The sequence below is a fragment of the Anomaloglossus baeobatrachus genome, chromosome 4 (genome assembly GCF_048569485.1).
Source record: "Anomaloglossus baeobatrachus isolate aAnoBae1 chromosome 4, aAnoBae1.hap1, whole genome shotgun sequence".
Taxonomy (NCBI): domain Eukaryota; kingdom Metazoa; phylum Chordata; class Amphibia; order Anura; family Aromobatidae; genus Anomaloglossus; species Anomaloglossus baeobatrachus.
Genome location: NC_134356.1, coordinates 287,622,204 through 287,642,082, shown reverse-complemented (window position 1 = coordinate 287,642,082; position 19,879 = coordinate 287,622,204). Strand labels below are relative to the sequence as shown.

General features: G+C 39.7%; 1 protein-coding gene across 1 annotated transcript in view; it reads right to left on the bottom strand.

Annotated features, from left to right (window-relative positions):
• TRHDE (thyrotropin releasing hormone degrading enzyme) overlaps positions 1-19,879 on the bottom strand; it is a 1,371,551-nt gene that overhangs the window by 709,743 nt on the left and 641,929 nt on the right. The window contains exon 4 of the mRNA XM_075344896.1: positions 17,015-17,169. Coding sequence (XP_075201011.1) covers positions 17,015-17,169 — 155 coding nt within the window. The remainder of the gene's footprint in view (positions 1-17,014; positions 17,170-19,879) is intronic.

Here is a 19,879-nt window from a genome sequence, read left to right as displayed (position 1 = left end):
TGTGATAGTCTGCATATGTATTAAATGTGATGCAGCAAGCAGCATCAACTAACAGTCAGCTCTGCCAGCCATCCTTTGTGTCGCTAACCACATTAGTATCACATTGCAGTAAATATGAGCGAACCTATAAAGGTTCGGATTGATTCATGTTTGTGTTCGCCAAACAGCTCACCAAACAGCTCAACTAACATATCAGACAGCACTGAATTCAATGGGAGGATAAACTTGTGTTAGTAAGGGCTAGATCCCACTGCATACAGTTTTTATTTTTTTATCTACAACAGATCACTTTTATGAATGTCTATATACAATGTTTTTTAACTCCTTCACCCCAGGTGAATTTCCATTTTTCATTTTCATTTTTTGATCCCACGAACCTGAACATTTTTTTTATTTTTCTGTCAATTTTGCCATATGAGGGCTTCTTTTTGCGGAACGAGTTTTACTTTTGAAAGATATCATTAGTTTTACCATATAGTGTACTGGAAAATGGGAAAAAAATGGCAAAAAAAGTTGAAGTGCATGATTGTTTTGGGTAAATTTTATTTACCGTATTCACTATATGGTAAAACTGATGTCTCACGTCGGTATGAGTTCATTGATATCAAACATGTATACTTTTATTTTTATCTAAGGGGTTAAAAAAAATTCAGAAGTTTGTCCAAAAAAAGAATTGTGCGTTCAATGCCATTTTCCGAAACCCGTAGCATTCTACTTTTTTTTTTAAGATCTGGGGCTCAATGATGGCTTATTTTTTTGCATCTTGTGTTGTCGTTTTTAATGACACAATTTTTGTGCAGATGCTATGTTTTGATCACCTGTTATTGCATTTTTTAAAAATTTTGCAGCAACCAAAAACATAATTTTGGCATTTGGGATTTTTTTCTCACCATGCCGTGTACCAATAAGATTAATTCATTTTATATTTTGATAGATCGGGCATTTCTGAACATAGTGATATTAAATGTGTATATTATTTATTTTTCTAACTTTTTCAATGGAGCAAATGTGCAGTGATTTGAACTTTTAGGTTTTTTTATTTTTTCATATTTTTAAAACTTTTCACTTTTTATCATTATTTACTAGTACACCCTAGCGGGCTTTATCACTGCAGTGTCTGATCACCTGTGCATTTCTGTTGATCAGAGCTGCACAGCTCTAGTCAGCAGAAATGCTTCTTTCCTGTGAGTGCCGGTGCTCTATTGGCTGTAACAGGAAAAACGTCATGATAGCAACATGGGTCATCACATGACCCATCGCTACTACGGCAACCATCGGTTCCCCATGATCGCATTGCCGCTGCCATTTAACCCCTTAACGACCCATGACGTACTAGATACGTCATGGATCGTGTTCCGGTAAGCCCCGCCCCCTGCCGCCAGCGGGCGGCGGCGATCGGCGCACATATCAGCTGTTATCAACAGCTGATATGTGTGCCTGCTAGCCGCGGGTGGAATCGCTTCCACCCGCGGCCATTAACCCCTTACATTTCGCTGCCAAAGTCTTGGCAGCGATATGTACATGGGCGCCGCCATGACAGTGACTTACCCCGCCCCCGACGGAAGTCACGTGACATGATCACGTGACTTTCGGCGGTTGCCATGGTAGCACAGGGTCATGTAATGACGCCTGTGGCTAACATGAGTCACTTCCTCTCAATGCCGGAATACAGCCGGCATTGAAAGTGAAGCAGCAAATCTGCAGTTCTCAGCTCTGTAGCTGAGATCTGCAGATTGTGCAAAGCGATCGGATTGCTGATCGCAATAGCCCCCTAGGGGGACTAGTAAAATAAAAAAAAGTAAAAAAAAAAGTTTTAAAAAATTAAAAAAAAATAAAAAAATCTAAAAGTTCAAATCACCCCCCTTTCACCCCATTGAAAATTAAAGGGTTAAAAAAATAAAAAATACACACATATTTGGTATCGCCGCGTTCAGAAATGCCCGATCTATCAAAATATAAAATCAATGAATCTGATCAGTAAACGGCGTAGCGGCAAAAAAATTCCAAACGCCAAAATTACGTTTTTTGGTCGCCGCAAATTTTGCGCAAAATGCAATAACAGGCGATCAAAACGTAGCATCTGCGCAAAAATGGTACCGTTAAGAACGTCAGGTCAAGACGCAAAAAATAAGCCATCACTGAGCCTCAGATCCTGAAAAATGAGAACACTACGGGTTTTGGAAAATGGCGCAAAACGTGCGCCACGTTTTTCGGACAAGCTTGTGAATTTTTTTTAACCCCTTAGATACAAGTAAACCTATACATGTTTGGTGTCTATAAACTCGCACCGACCTGAGGCATCATACCCACACATCTGTTTTACCATATAGTGAACACGGTGAATAAAATATCCCAAAAACTATTGTACAATCCCACTTTTTTTGCAATTTTTCCGCATTTGGAATTTTTTTGCCGTTTTCCAGTACACTATATGGTAAAACTTATGGTTTCATTTAAAAGTACAACTGGTCCCGCAAAAAACAAGCCCTCATATGGCAAGATTGACGGAAAAATAAAAAAGTTACGCCTCTCGGAAGAAGGGGAGCAAAAAACAAAAATGCAAAAACGGAAAGTGCCCGGGGGCTGAAGGGGTTAAAATGCGCTGCCCCATTATGACAGTGCAATCTAAGCGATTAACAGGCACTGGTGGATCGCGGATCCACCAGCATCTGTAAGCCACACATGTCTGCTGTTCAAATCAGCAGACATGTGCAGGGATTACCACTGGCTCACTTCAGCAACCGGTGGTGATTACCCCAACATGACCGAAGACTTACTGGTATGTGCTTGGTCATAAAGGGCTAAGTTATCTTATATGGTTTATCTACTGTACCAAAGCTAGTCATAACTCATTTACCCTACAACCCTTTTCTGGGAATGGTAAATTCGAGCTATGGGAAGCTGATTACCGGTATTCCAGCTACTGCTTTTATCATGTGGCTGTCACACCATACACAATATTTGAATTTTTCTTTCACATTCATTAGACTAGTCTTGTACGGCGCAGCTTATATTTATCCTGCACGCTACACTGAACTCTTATACCTGGGATTACTGTAGATGTCTGAAAATCGGGATTCAGTTCAAATTCTCAAAATTCACTTTGACTTCAAGTCTGGCCTGTGATCTGCCAGTGTCTTTGTATTTACACTTCTTTTCACTCTCCATTTATCAAAAAATTGACTAGTCGTGTCTTAGAAGGAAGCAAAAGGAGGAGGAATAGAAGGAATATTAGGTGCTTCTTGCATAATAGAAAAAGACAAATTGTAAATGTAACAATGGTGGACACATCTTTTGATTGTTGCGCAACCAAGGCACGTGTTAGTAAAATCAGAAGCAGTAGCAATAGCAGCCACAGAAGCCACAACAAAGGTGTCAAAGACTGCAATAATGCAAAATCAATGCAGCACACCAAAATCTACACCATCGCCTAGTCTGCACAGTCTGCGACAGGGGTAAAAAAGTAATTGGAGATTCATGAGTTGTTCATCTTGATGAAAGTTAGATGGGCCACAGGGGCTTTCAGGGGACAGCTGGATGTGCCTATCCATCTGGACACTATCAGAAGCGCAGAAGACAAGTTCTAAGCTGGGCATGAAAAAAACCTTCAAGGTATGACTAGAGAGCTTAGGCCACTCTCCAATTTTTGAAGACCAGTATGCTAAAGGGTCCAATCCCCCCCGATGGCATTGATATTGAGCTCTAGATACTCAGGCATCATTTTCTCCAGTTTTTCACTAAATGTCAGTACTTTGTTCTACTAATGCATAGGATGGTCTGAAAAATGTGTGCTACAACTCACTGAAATTGCATCTGCCAATGAAACTGCTGCTGCTGTCAATGTTTTTGTGATGACAATGGCGATACATGATGCTTTGGGATGACGATAGCGATACACACTGTGTGTCTCATTGCTGCCTTGGGGAAAACTCCTCTTGGGATCACGTATAAGCTTGTTTTGATACTCTAGCATGCATGCATCCCTTTCTGTGGGGGAAAGCATCTGGCAAAATTTACTCTTGTACCATGGATATAACAGAGTGGCAACCCAGTAGTCCGCACTATTTCCAATCGCAACAATACAAACATCATGTTGCAGATAGTGCAGCAAGAAGGCACTCATGTGTCAGACACTTCCATGAGGTCCAATACATGGTGTGTTGGGAGCAGGGTAATACTCAAGCTTGCTTCCTCCATCCCCTCCCACCAACCACAGACAGGATCAATATGGTCATCATCTCCTGACTGTTACACACCCATCACCTATTCCCCCTCATCCTCCTCCATTTGTTCCTCAGCTCCTACACCTTTAATAACAATTTGTCTGGTACCATGAGCCCCCTTTAATCACTGTACTTTACCTACCATGTCCCCTGCTTGTGCGACGACAGTCCAAACCTTAGAGATAATGGTATCCCTTCTGCATCTTCCTTTTCTTCCTCCTCTTCCTCTGGGACCACCACCTCTTCCTGCAGACTATTCAAAGTTTAATCCATCATGTTGATGACCGGAATAGTGATGCTTATGATAGCATAGTCAGCACTAACCATCGTAGAAGCCAATTTTAAAACTGTCAGACGAGAGCAGGGGTCCTTCATTTGTGCCCACTCTGCAAGCATGATTTGCCCCATTACTGGACTCCGAAGGCCCAGGCTAAGCATCATGAAATAATGCACCAGGGCTTTGTGCTACTGACACAGTCGTGGTAACATTTGCAGAGTGGAAATTCACTGTGTCAGCACATTGCACATCAATTGATTAACCTGTATGCCAAAAGACCTCTGTAGAGATGCAAGTTGATAAGCCAGAGGTAAAATTGTGGATGGTAAAATTGTGCACACAGTGACCATGGCTTCTGCAGCAGCTCATCCTGCTCAGGATAGTGTCCTAGAAGCTACTGTACAACCAGGTTGAGGATGTGAGCCATGCAAGGCACATGTGTGAATTGCCCCAGCCTCCACCAGGTTAGTACCGTTACCACACATGGCCTTCCCTGACTCCAAGTTCGGTGGAGACAGCCATTGCTAAAAGTCAGTCCAGATAATTGTCCACAACTGTACAGCTGTGCAACTGCATTTTCCCATGATTTTTAATTGCAACACTGCCTGATTGCGGTGAGCCTTGGCTACACAGTGTGGAGGTGGGGGGTTCTCTCTGCAATGTTTGAATGCAGGTCACATTAAGAAAGGGGTTCAGGGTGCAGGTAGAAGCCCTAGAGAAATAGTAGGAGGCAGAAGCAGTGGTAGAAGTGTTAGATGTATGTTTGTCCTGCAAACCTTGGGTATTTCAAGACTTGAGAGTTTATTTTGTCTTTCTATAATCATTTTCTTTTTTTGTCTTTCAGGGTCATTTTTGGGGAACGTCATGGGACATAGCTGTGGATTGCGGAGGACCTTTTTTTTAAAGAAAAAAATGGTGAATGAAGGCTGTAGTGTTGGGTATTTGTTCTAGAACCTCATTGTCATACTCTCTGTTGTCCCACTCCTTGCCCTGAGAGTCACCCTCCTCCTCTTCATGCCCAGAAAGCAAAATACAGTAAGCGTGCTCCTCAGGTATCTGAGTCTCATCATGATTAGCTCCACTCTCAAGGGTTAACGTCTGGTGATGAGATCTGGATGCTGCTTGACCCTACTTCATCCAACCTCAGAACCAATTGACAAAGATTTTGGCTATCGTTGCAGATACTTTCCTCTTCTTGAGTCTTTGATTTTTTGGAGTTGATCTCTGATGCCCATGGAATAGAATGTGTGAACAGCTCTGCAGACTCATACGTCTGTAGTTCCCCACAGTCAGTTTGGTAGTTAGAGAGTTGTGACACAGGGTGGAAACAATGGTAATTGGGGTGCCACCTCTGAGGACTGTACTGTGTGTGATGTTGACTTGGAGGAAAAGAAAGAGAGACCACTTCATGCAGCACTTGCCATCCACTGTAGCACATGTTATTTCTGGGCCTCATCTACAAGTCATACTGCTGTGTGGCTGCCAAAGAAAGGCAGTCGATTAACCCGTCCAGTAATACAAGTTACATAGGTTGAAAAAAGATTTATTTTAGGTTCATCTAGTTCAACCTTTCTCCACGAATTATACATTTTGTCACTAAATCATTTATAACCAACAATGTTGTGTGTACTGAGGAAATCATCCAGCCCTTTTTTAAAAGCTGTTATAGTATCTGCCATTACTACCTCTTCTGGTAGGGCATTCCACACTCTGACTGCTCTAACTGTAAAGAACACTTTCCTATTTAGCTGCCAGAAGAGCCTTTCTTCCAGTAAGTGCCCCCTGGTCCTTAATATTGTCTTTGGAAGGAATAAGACATGTTCTTTTTTCTAAGCTAAACAAATCCAACTTTTGCAACCTCATCATATGTGAGGCCTTCCATTCCTTGCAATAATCCAGTTGCCCATCTTTGAACTGACTATAACTTCTGAATGTCCTTTTTAAAGCATGGAGTATAAAAACTGGATCCCATATTCTAGATGAGGCCTTACAAATGATTTATAAAAAAGTAACATTTTGTCGGGATCACGGGATCTAATCTCTTATTTTATACAACCTAAAATCGTGGTTGCTTTAGCAGCTGCTGCTTGACATTGAGTGCTGCTGCTCAGCTTACTTATAACCAGAATTCCCAAGTCCTTCTCCTGTTCTGTAGTCCCGAGTTTGCTTCCATTTAATGTATACGCAGTTATAGGATTACTTCGTCCTAGGTGCATTACTTTACATTTATCAACATTAAATCTCTTTTGACAATTGCTTGCCAATTCTGACATCTTATCCAGATCAATTTGTAGTATTGTACTATCAAAATTAATTTTTAATATCCTACATTTATTTTATGTCATCAGGAAAGACTACTATCAATCCCATCCACAAGGTCATTAATAAAAAGATTAAAAAGAATCAGTCCTAGCACAGTTCCCTGCGGCATCCCACTGCTGACTATAGCCCATTTAGAGAATGTACCATTTATGACTACTTTTTATTTCCTGTCTTTTAGCCAATTCCTTACCCATCTGCTTATAGTTTACCCTAGCCTCTACTTCTGGAGCTTCATTACAAGTTATCAGTTGTCTTTGGATAGGACAAGCCAGTGTTTTATCAGTACAGCTTTCAGTAACATTAGTACCTACCCCACACACAACTCGAACACTGCGCCTATTCCCCCTTCCACCACGACCTCTGTATTTCCCACTCATGCTTGATTTTGCAAGGTCTATGCTTGTCTTCAGCAGTGTGGCTCCTTACGTGTTCAGCAGAAATATACCAGAAATGTAAATCCATAATAACCTTCCTTGAATGTCACCACTAGTCCTAATCTTACAACCAATCTGTTAATCCACAGGTATGTCTGCAAACTCAATACATCACAGCACAATGCTTATTATCCCTTCCACCACGGCCTTAATATTTCCCACTTATGTTTGATGCACACTTCGTTTTAGCATAGTGAGATTCCTAGACTAACGCTGATTGGGTCTTTTTGTTGTGTTTTGCCTGTAGCAGTAGGGCTAGAAATGCTGGGCAAGGCCTTGATCCAGGCCCTCTCCCATGCATCCATGCTGTGCCATTATACTATTTTTACTCTGGGGCAATTGATGCCACTTTTCCTGGTGCCTGCCCTTAATTTTTGGAAAAGTGGAGACTCCAGGTTGTGTGATGTCTGTAGTGGCAGGGGTTTCACAGCACCAGCTCTACACATATCACTCATCCACCTCAATATTTCTTTTGTTAATAGTCTAGGAACCCATAGGCTGTGCCACAAGAGTATGTCTCCAATGTAAAATGGTTTGAGCTGTTTTGTTAGCTTTTGGGCCCCGCTAAAGGTGTTTTCTATGCCCTTGTTTTTGCCTCCCATTGAATTAACTGAAGTTCAGATGTGTTCATCAAACTTTTCGATGAACTGTTCAGTGAATACATGTGAACACAAATAGAATTAAACCTTGGGAGGTTTATTTATCTCTATTCAGGACAAGTACATTTTGCATGTACAGTGACTAGTGAAAGGGTAACAATATTTTATATTTTAATTTTTGGCTCCATATCTCACCATCTTGTCCAGCTTTGAAAATGAGACTACCATCATTTTTTTAAAGTCAATCATCTTGGCTATCACATACATAAATTTGACTTGCAACTATTTAGCATATGACTAGGTATGTATATGCACTGTTACTGACTTGCTCACATAAAACCAAATTTTAATAGTATTTTTTTAATAGTATTTTGTAAATCCTTCTTTGGCTTTAAACTTTGCCTGAATCCTTCTGGTCATGCTCTCGATTAGATTCAAGCATGTCTCGACTGAAATCTGATCCCAGTACGTTTGTACATACTAGTTGACTCACTTGGGTATGTATACAGCATTTTCTTCATCTCTATCCACAAGTGTTCGATTGGCTTAAGGTCTTGGGACTCTGGGGGCCAAGAGTACTTGAGTTTATGAAGTAACCCATCTTGTAGCATACTCACAAATAGCTCAGAATTGAGACCACTATTGATCCTGTTCGAGTATCAAATGCTTTTGGCTGTGAATCAACACCACATCACCTGACTTACCCCACCAAACTTTACATTTCCTTCAGTTTCTCAATCCCTTATCCCATTTTTCCCATGTTTATTCCAGACCCATTTGCAATCTTCAGAGCATAGTTTACTGATGTTCGTCTCATCACTTAAAATCACACATTTCCAATCGAGCAGATGATTTTATGACAATATTGAAGTCATGGCTTCTTCACGTTTTCTTTGGCCATCATTCCAGAGTTGTGTAATGTGCGTCGCAGGATGCTAGCAAGAATATCTCTGTTCTCACTTACAAAGCCTATGAGCCACCTTTACTTCATGTTTGTTGCACCAGATCTGATAGATCTTGTGAGGAGCCAACTTGTTAACTCTGATATTTTGCCTGACTGTCCAACTCTTGTATTTTGAATGGATAGATCAAATTCCTTTAGCTTTATTCCAACTGCCATGGCAGTCACATGATGCAGTTTGGTAATTTTCTGGGCTGAGAGACTTGTATCAAAGAGCTGAATGATGATGTTTCTATTTTCTTGGATATCTTCGTGGCTGCTCCTCAATTGGAATCAGTGACCTTTCCCTTGGGAATCAACCTAATAACACACTGAGATATTAGGGGATGTGAGAACTGGTTCAAATTTGTAGTATACAGGAACACAACCAGGAGCAATACAGTAGCCATGGAGTCACATTACAAGAATCTGTATAACTAGTCATGTGCTAAATAGTTGCAGGTCAAATTTATATATGAGATAGCCAAGCTAATTGTCTATAAAATGAAGGTATTTTTACAATTGAAGCTGCAGTGAATTGTGCGATATGGAGCCTGAAAGTCAAAAGTTCAAAACATTTGTACCCTTTTGCTTGCCAGTGTATACTATGGGTAACTATCCTATCGACATACTATAATTGTCTATGCCTTATTAATGGATCTCTGTTCTAGTATACGTACCTTTTTCACTTTGTCTGAGCTTTGATTTTTACCTGCTTCTTCAAGGACTGTCAACATGGTTTGTAGAGTAATTGCTATGAACAACTGGTACAAAACCACATAATTGAGACTTTGTATTTACTGTGCTTTTATACGACTTCTTACTTTCCATTAAACAATTAATTTTGTTATTCACGTATTAATTGCACATGCATTAGTGTCACTGTTTTTCTCCTACTCTTTTGAATTTTTACTGAGGACCTCATTTTATATTACATTGTAGTATTTAGGTCATTTTTGTGCTTATTTTTCTTCTGTTTAGTTTGATATTCTGTATTTTTGGTTAAAATTACTATTTGAATTTTCATAGGGAGAGATTTTGGACTTTGCATCTCTGTAGAAGTTATATTACCTGGTAAAGTTATACATATATATATATATATATATATATATATACATATATATATATATATATATATATATATATATATATATATATATATATGTATATATATATATATATATATATACATATATATATATATATATATATATATATATATATATATATACAATACAGACCAAGAGTTTGGTCACACCTTCTCATTCAAAGAGTTTTCTTTATTTTCATGACTCTGAAAATTGTAGATTCACTTTGAAGGCATCAAAACTATCAATTAACACATGTAGAAGGAAATACTTAAAGAAATTAATTAAAGCAAAAGGTGGCTACTTTTGAAGAACCTAGAATATAAGACATATTTTCAGTTGTTTCACACTTTTTTGTTAAGTAATTCACTCCACATGTGTTAATTCATAGTTTTGATGCCTTCAATGTGAATCTACAATTTTCAGTCATGAAACTAAAGAAAACTCTTTGAGTGAGAAGGTGTGTCCAAACATTTGGTCTGTCCTGTATATATATATATTTATATATATATATATATATGTATATATATATATATATATATATATATATATACATATAAAAATATACACACCGCGTGCAGAATTATTGGGCAAGTTTTATTTTAGAGGATTTTTTTTATTATTGATCAACAACTATGTTCCCAATCAACCCAAAAGACTCATAACTATCAAAGCTTAATATTTTTGGAACTTGGAGTGGATTTTTTTAGATTTCGCTATGTTAGGAGGATATCTGTTTGTGTAGGTAACTATTGCTGTGCAGAATTATTAGGCAACTTAATAAAAACCAAATATATTCCCATCTCACTTTTTCACCAGGTAAACCAATATAACTGCACAAAATTTAGAAATAAACATTTCTGACATGCAAAAACCAAAACCAAAAAAATGAGTGACCAATATAGCCACCTTTCTTTATGATGACACTCAACAGCCTATCATCCATAAATTCTGTCAGTTGCTTGATCTGTTTACGATCAACATTGCGTGCAGCAGCCACCACAGCTTCCCAGACACTGTTCTGAGAGGTGTACTGTTTTCCCTCCCTGTAGATCTCACATTTTATGAGGGACCACAGGTTCTCTATGGGGTTCAGATCAGGTGAACAAGGGGATCATGTCATTATTTTTTCATCTTTTAGACCTTTATTGGCCAGCCACGCTATGGAGTAGTTGGATGCATGTGATGGAGCATTGTCCTGCATGAAAATCATGTTTTTCTTGAATGATACTGACTTCTTCCTGTACCACTGCTTGAAGAAGTTGTCTTCCAGAAACTGACAGTAAGTCTGGAAGTTGAGCTTCACTACATCCTCAACCCAAAAAGGTCCCACAAGTTCATCTTTGATACCAGTACCCCAGCTCCACCTTGCTGGTGTCTGAGTTGGAGTGGAGCTCTCTGTCCTTTACTGATCCTGCCTCTGGCCCATCCATCTGGCCCATCAAGAGCCACTCTCATTTCATCAGTCCATAAAACCTTTGAAGAATCAGTGTTAAGATATTTCTTAGCCCAGTCTTGACTTTTTATCTTATGTTTCTTGTTCAAAGGTGGTCGTTTTTCAGCCTTCCTTACTTTGGCCATGTCCCTGAATATGGCACACCTTGTGGTTTTTGATACTCCAGTAACGTTGCATCTCTGAAATATGGCCAAACTGGTGGCAAATGGCATCTTGTCAGCTTCACGCTTGATTTTCCTCAATTCATGGGCAGATATTTTGTGCCTTTTTTGCCCAACACGCTTCTTGCGACCCTGTTGGCCATTTGCCATCAAACGCTCGATTGTTCGGTGATCATGCTTCAAAGGTTCGGCAATTTCAAGACTGCTGCATCCCTCTGCAAGACATCTCATAATTTTGGACTTTTCAGAGCCCGTCAAATCTCTTTTCTGACCCATTTTGCCAAAGGAAAGGGAGTTGCCTAACAATTAAGCACACCTTATATAGGGTGTTGATATCAATACACCACACCCCTCTTCATTACAGAGATGCACATCACCTGATTTACTTAATTGGTAGTTGGCTCTCAAGAAGTAAGACAAACTGTATAAAAAAACATGTTATAAAAAAAGATGATAAATGTTTTTGCTGGCAGGATGGATGTTCTGCTGTCCTGACCTGTGCACCGTGCTGTAATTTAATGTTGCAAGCAGAGACAATTTTGCCTCTTTAGCCTCTGAAACACTGGAGTAACTCAGGGCCACTGAATCTGACCAAATTCAGAAAGCTTTAGAGCAGTGATTACAAGTGCTAAAGCAAGATTTTGGAAGCCTATGCTGCTAGCGTAGGAAAGTATCACTGAAACACTGCTGAGATGGGCAATAACCTAGATAGTAAGCAGTAGACTAAAGAATTAAAAATTTCTCCAGAGAACGGAGAGAAATTTGAAGAGGTAAGTTGTAAAGTTTCTTGTGTTTGAACTGAACATAACCTAGAGGTATGAAGTAGCCATTAGTGTCAGAAAAAATAGCAGTTAGATCTAATAGTTTGTCATTAAATATCTTTTTCAGACCATATGTGTGCTATAGTGTCCTCTATTTAACCTCTTCACGACCGCCCAATTTTGCATTTTCCTTTTTTTTTTTTGCCATACTTTAGAGGTATGTAACTTTTTTTTATTTTTCAGTCAATCTGCTCATGTGAAGGCTCAGTTTTTGCAAAAATAGCTGTACTTTTAAATTAAACCATGAGTTTTACCATATAGTGTACTGGAAAATTCCAAATGCAGAAAAATTAAAAAAAAAGTGCGATTGCAATATTAATTTTGGGATATTTTATTCACTGTGTTCACTATATGGTAAAACTGTTGTGTTGGTGTGATGCCTGAGGTTGGTGTAAGTTCGTAGACTCCAAGGGGTATCTAAGGGGTTAAAAAAAAATCAGAAGTTTGTCCAAAAAAAGTGATGCGCATTTTGCGCTATATTCCGCGACCCGTAGCGTTTTTATTTTTTCGGGATCTATAGCTTAGTGATGGATTATTGTTTGCGTCTCGAGCTGACGTTTTTAACGGTACCAATTTTACACAGATGCTACATTTGTATCGCTTGTTAATGCATTTTGCACAAAATGAGCGGCGACCAAAAAACGTAAGTTTGGAATTTTTACGCCGCTACGCCGTTTACCATTCAGGTTAATTGATATTTTGATAGATCGGGTATTTCTGAATGCGGCGATACCAAATGAGTGTATATTTTCTTATTTTTTTAACCCTTTGATTTTCAATGGGGAGAAAGGGGGATGATTTGAACTTTTAAGTTTTTTTATTTTTTTAATTTTTCAAAACTTTTTTTTTTACTTTTTTTTACTAGTCCACCTAAGGGGTTATAAGAGTCATCAGACTGATCACTGTTTTTTTTCTCACGATCAGAGCAGCACCGCTCAGATCGGGAGAAATGATCATCTCTTGTAATAAGCAGTACTGGGCTGCTTCTTACAGGACCTTAGTCATGTGAGCTACAGGAGTCATCACATGATCCTGTACTACCATGACAACCATCAGATCCACGTGACCATATCACGTGACTTCCAGTGTCAGTTGTAAGTAAAGTTTTAGCGGGATTAAACAGCACGGGCCGAACACGATTCCACTTGTGAATGACAGGCACACATGTCAGCTGTATAAATCAGCTGCCATATGCGCTGAACATTGCAGGCTGCTTGCAATAACTGGATTAACACTATGACCGGTAGGACATAATATTACCGCCCGCGGTCATTAAGGAGTAAAAACCTTGTGATTTTCAAGACAATATTCTGTTTTGATTGCTATCTTATTTGCCATAATAAACAAGATGGTAGTTGTTACTGATGAGATTCTTTGATGATGGAAATAGGGAGGAGCTAAAGGCAAAGGGAGAAGCCAGAGGCAGAAGAAGGAGCTAGAGGCAAAGGGAGAAGCAAGAGGTAGAGCTCCACCCCATTTATTTACATATAATCTCATCAGTTACAGCTGACATTTCCTATCTCAGTAATGGGATAGTAATGTAGCACCCCTGAGCCACTCAGGGCACTACAGGGAATTGCATCTTCCCTGGGATGCAGGACCTACCCCCTCAGTCCTGTAACACCAGTGTTAGCAACAGCAACACACACCTAAATTCCCAGTAGCCACTCACACCAGGGCATAGAGGGTTAACCACGTAAGGGGATGGTCACCATGGGAACATGTCCCTGGGATTAGCCAGCGTTGTGGGAGGGGACAGGAAGAACAGGGAGCACTCTGCAGAAATGTAGTGAAGGGAGCAGACGTGCCTCAAGCTGGGTCTGTGTAACGGTGACCAAGGGGCACGAAAGTCAGGTTGCCAGCAGGGAGCAAATGAGTACCTCTGGGCCGGAGTCAAGACCCCAGGGACGGTACGAGGAAGTACCACTGGAATCTGGGCATGCACAAGGCACAGGGCCCTAGGTCAGGAGTCAGTTTCATACAGCCTGGCAATTACCTGCATGGTGAGGGCTCTCCAGGGGCCTCACTGACCTTACAGATCCAGGGTTATCAGCAGTAAACTAGGATCGGGGTTCGGACACTTACCTTCCATCAGGGTCTGCACTGCCAGCCGAATGGACAGACTACTTTATCACAGCTGGGGGACCCCCAAAGTTCCAGGCTTCGGGGTCTCAACTAAACTGAGAGTTCTGGGGATAGAGCACTCAGGTCACCAACTTCACCAATTGGCACTGGCAATAGTAGGACCGAAACCAGCAACCGAGCGTCCACAGTGAGTAAGGACTGTTTAATACAATCTACAGACTGGTCTCCGTTATTGCCCCATTACATCTCCCAGGCACAGCCCTACCCGCGGAGGGCCTACCATCACAGCTGCCACTACCATCAGCCCTGGGATTACCCACATTCAGCAGCAGCGGTTCTCTATCCTTAACCGCAACCCGCAGGTGGTGTCACATGACAAAAACTCTTATCTCCCCTGTAAATACCCCCCATTACCAAAAGAGGCCAAGAGCACGGGACTGGGCAACGGCCACCAGAGTCACATTCCCATGTGTTACTGCCTGGGACCGAGTACCCCCTTCCATGGGTGCTAGAATCTTCACTGAATACAGATTTTACCTCAGAATTAAAAACTTTGATAATGACTGATCAATTCTTTCAGAGAAAGACACAAATTTGCCTGATAAGCTATATTACAAAGTTGTTTATTTTTAGGTGTACTATTGATTTATGAAATAAAAATTAAAATGATGTTTATGCTTTAAACAGAATCTATTGAACAGTATTGCAGCAGTAATAGTAAGTAATAATTTGAAGCAATAACCTTTTGGCTTCTTTTAAGATGTGTAAAGCTTTCAATGAATAGCCTTTTTCACATCTGTAAATGCTATTGTTAAGGTAAAGATATTTTCTGCTAGGTATAATTTGAGCTGAGCTGATCCTTGACCTCTGGTAGCATTTGGCCATACACCAAAAAGTTTATCATCCTTCTTAGTTCCAGGCTCTAATGTATTCTTATTCTTATCATAAATTAACTACAACTTCATTCTCATCATTTTGATATTACTTTTAGACTAATATCTGGACTTTAGAACCTACTCAACCAATTTCTGGCTTTTAAAAATACTTTTAGATGCAGGAGCAACCATGAAGGCTTCTGAAAAGCCGCATTACAAGTTTTGCAGAATTTATATTGATCATAAGTAGTGATAGGCGGGCACTAAAATGCTCAAAAGCTCGTTATTCGATTTGAGCTGGTCAGATGCTTGGATGAGCTCGATATGAGTAACGAGCATTATGGAACGTTAAAGATTGGCCTGTTCAGGTTTCCACACACATACGGCCAGCCATAAATAGAGCATTTCCAGTAGTAGGGAGGGTGATTTTTTTGGGGGATCACACTATGACCACTGACAAAAAATAGAAGAGGAGGATCAGCACTTCCTGAAAATCGTGTGTTCAATCTTTATTGGTAACAAAAATATTCATTAAAAACAATATCCATCCATTAAAATGTATCATTTCTCTTGAAGTGATGCATTTTTAATGGATGGACACCATTTTAGTGGATATTTTTGTTACCAATAAAGATTGAGCACACGATTTTAAGGAAGTTCCTAACCTCTTCTTCTATTTTTGTGCTTATGTACTGGGTCAAACGATTTTGGATCTCTGGACCCACCTGACAAAAAGTCCTGATATCTACAATAGGCTGTGAGGCATTTTCTATATGACTTCTTTTTTTATCTGTCTAGATGACCGATAATGTTGTTTTATCCCCAGGAGAGCCATTCAGAAACTGCAAATGGCTCTCCATGGCATGCCTACACACATCATGCAGTGAAGCAAGCCTGTGTGTTGTGTTTGTTATTTTACAGCTGAAATAGCTGAGCACCCACAATACTCAGCCGAGCTGCATGAGTACCCAAGCACCCCTCTGCTTGATCAACTAGCACACTTGCTCATCACCAGCATCGGACTGGCTACTGGAGCAATATCCAGTAATACCAGGCCTGGCCGCGGTTACCTGCACTGAACTCCAGAGCTGTCACCTGAGCTCCGGAGTGCAGCCTGGAATGACCTCGGGGTTTGCAGGACTGAACCACGAGTGCCGAGTGATTGATTCCCGGCAATTGCAGTTCAGTTCATGACAACTGCAGACAGGCCGGGCTGCAATTCGGAGCTCAGGTGACAGCTCTGGATTGCAGCCCGGCCTGTCTGCAGTTGTCATGAACTGAACCGCAATCGCCGGGGAATCAATCACTCGGCGCTCGTGGTTCAGTCCAGGCTGCACTCCGGAGTTCAGGTGAGAGATCCAGAGTTCAGTGTAGGTACCTGAATCCAGGCCTGGTATTACTGGAGATTCCTCCAGCAGCAAGTCCGACGTTGCTCATCACTAATCATAAGCAAATGTATGTGACAATGTTATTGGGTGCAACCCAAGCTCATCATTTCTATGCAAAATGGGTAATAGAGATTAAACATATGACAATGCAGATATGACATGACAACCACTTTAAAAATGAATAACAATTTATAGACACTAGTAATGGTAAAATCATTTTCCCTCAAAATTTGCAGTAAGCTTGGCTGTTTCAAATAGAAATTTTACATTCACTATAACTGAATTATCAAAAAATAATATTTATAACGCTATTAAACATAATTATGATCCTTTAATGTTGCTTACCTGATGACAAATTTCATGTACAATGACCATGGTGACATCCAATAAGTATGAGATTGAAGAAATGCTTTGGTCAAGAAGAATTCTTTGCTCCACAAAGACACTTAATCCCCAGTTTTCCATTGCAGCATAAGGATGTTTTGGTACAGCTAATAAGTCTACAAAATATAAATATAAACATGATTCATCAGGGTGAGTTTTATTATATGGAAGAATGCAGGTACACAGCACTCAGAGCCCTCATGACCATGTTTTACATACAGAACAATTTGCTGTTTTACTAGCTACTCTAAGTGTCCTCACTATGGATCAAGTTCATATCATACTATCTAAATTCTATCAGCTTTATGAATGGAGAAAATATTGATGATATATACGCTGTACAACAAAATAGCTGCCACCTATACACACTGGCCTACTATGCCATATGACGAAATTCAGCCTTGCATTTTAATGGGGGTATTACCCATAGGTATACAGTAGAGAGGGAGGTGCTCCTGTGTATATACTGTACATATTATAGTTTAATTAGTAAGAAGAACAGGACAGATAAAAGATATGTATTTTGAACTTTGTATATTGAAGCATTCCATGTATCACAAGCTTTTATAAAGCATATGCATAGGCAATGTTTAGCACTAATGTTGAGCTAATTGATGGGTTTCCTAATTTTGTAATAATCAATTGACGTTAAATTTTCATGTAAACACTTTTTCAACGTTTAAAGGTGTTGTCTTGGTTTATCACGAGAGTCTACCATCACTCTATGTCTCTTATCTGACTGCAGACTTGTGAATCCTCACTTCATGCACAAAGTGGGCTGTGAGGATTCTCCCACGCAGGCAGCGAGACATGTGATGTGCATTCTCACAGCCATATTCCAACAAGATGTGCACAGCCTCACACATTTATTGGTATTGACCGAGGCTATAAAAGACTACTATCACACTTGCTTAGGCTCACAGCCAGCCCTGCTACACAAGATTTGAGGATTTACAAGTCTGCAGTCACAAAATGTGACTGCAGATTTTGTGAAAAATCTGAACAACCCCTTTAAGACAAAAAAGCGTAAAAAGATATCAGTATTGAAGCCCTTTTTGTCTAAAATAAGAGAAATATGATGCTGAAATGCTCAGCAAATCAGTTAATTTCACATTTAACCCCTTAGTGACGGAGCTAATTTTCACCTTAATGACCAGACCAAATTTTGCAATTCTGACCAGTGTCACTTCAGGAGGTTATAACTCTGGAAGGCTTCAACGGATCCTGGTGATTTTGAGATTGTTTTTTCGTCACATATTGGACTTCATGTTAGTACCAAATTTAGGACAATATTTTTTGTGTTTATTTATGAAAAAAATTGAATTTTGGCAAAAATTTTGAAAATTTAGCAATTTTCAACTTTTGAATTTTTATACCGTTAAACCAGAAATTTCTGTGACACAAAATAGTTAATAAATAACATTTCCCACTTGTCTACTTTACATAAGCACAATTTTGGAAACAAAATTTTTTTTTGTTAGGAAGTTAGAAGAGTTCAAAGTTTATCAGCGATTTCTCATTTTTACATCAAAATTTACAAAACCATTTTTTTAGGGACCACATCATATTTGAAGTGACTTCGATAGGCCTAGATGACAAAAAATACCCAAAAGTGACACCATTCTAAAAACTGAAGTTTCCAAAGTACTCAAAACCACATTCAAGAAGTTTATTAACCCTTCAGGTGCTTCACATGAACAAAAGCAATGTGGAATGAAAAAAAGCAAAAATTAAATTTTACCTAAAAATGTTGCTCTAACCCAAATTTATTCACTTTTAGAAGAAATAACACAACAAAATGGACCACAAAACTTGTTCCCCACTTTGTTATGAATGCACTGATACCCCACATGTGGTCAGAAACCTCTGTTTGGACAAATGGGAGGGCTCGGAACAGAAGGAGCAATATTTGAATTTTGGAAAGCAAATTTGGCTGAAATAGATTGCGGGCACCATGTTGCATTTACAGGTCCGCTAAGGTACCTAAACAGAAGAAACCCTTCACAAGTAATGCCATTTTAGAAACTAGACCCCTCAAGGCTTCTATCTAGGGGTATAGTGAGCATTTTAGATCCACAGGTACTTCACAGATTTTGTTAACGTTACGTTGTCATATTGAAAATTTTAATAATTTTCTCAAAAATGTTGCTTTAGCATCAATTTTCTCACTTTTTCAAGAGGTAATTCCAAAAATTTGACCTCAATGTTTGTTACCCACTTTTTTATGAGCGCGGTGATATCTCACATGTGGTCCTGAAACCTTTGTTTGGACAAATGTGAGGGCTTGGCATGGAAGAAGCAATATTTGAATTTTAGAAAGGAAATTTGGCTGAAAAAGATTGCGGGCACCATGTCGCATTTGGAGGTCCCCCTAAGGTACCTAAACAGCAGAAACCCCGCACAAGTGACCCCATTTTGGAAACTAGGCCCCTCAAGGAATTTATCTAGATGTTTGGTGAGTACCCTGAACCCCCAGGTGCTTCACAGAATTTTATAACGTTGAGCCATGAAAATAAAAAAATAAAATTTTACCACAAAATTGTTATTTCAACTAGGTAGCTTTTTTTCACAAGGGTAACAGGAAAAAAATCACCATGAAATTTATTGTGCAATTTCTCCTGAGTTTGGCAATACCTTATATGTGGTGGAAATCAACTGCTTGGGCGCATGACAGGGCTCGGAAGGGAAGGAGCGCCATTTGACTGCAAAATTGGCTGGAATCAATAGCGGACGCTATGTTGCATTAGGAGAGCCCCTGAGGTGTCTATACAGTGAAGCTCCCCAACATGTGGCCCCATTTTGGAAAATAGACCCCTGAAGGAATTT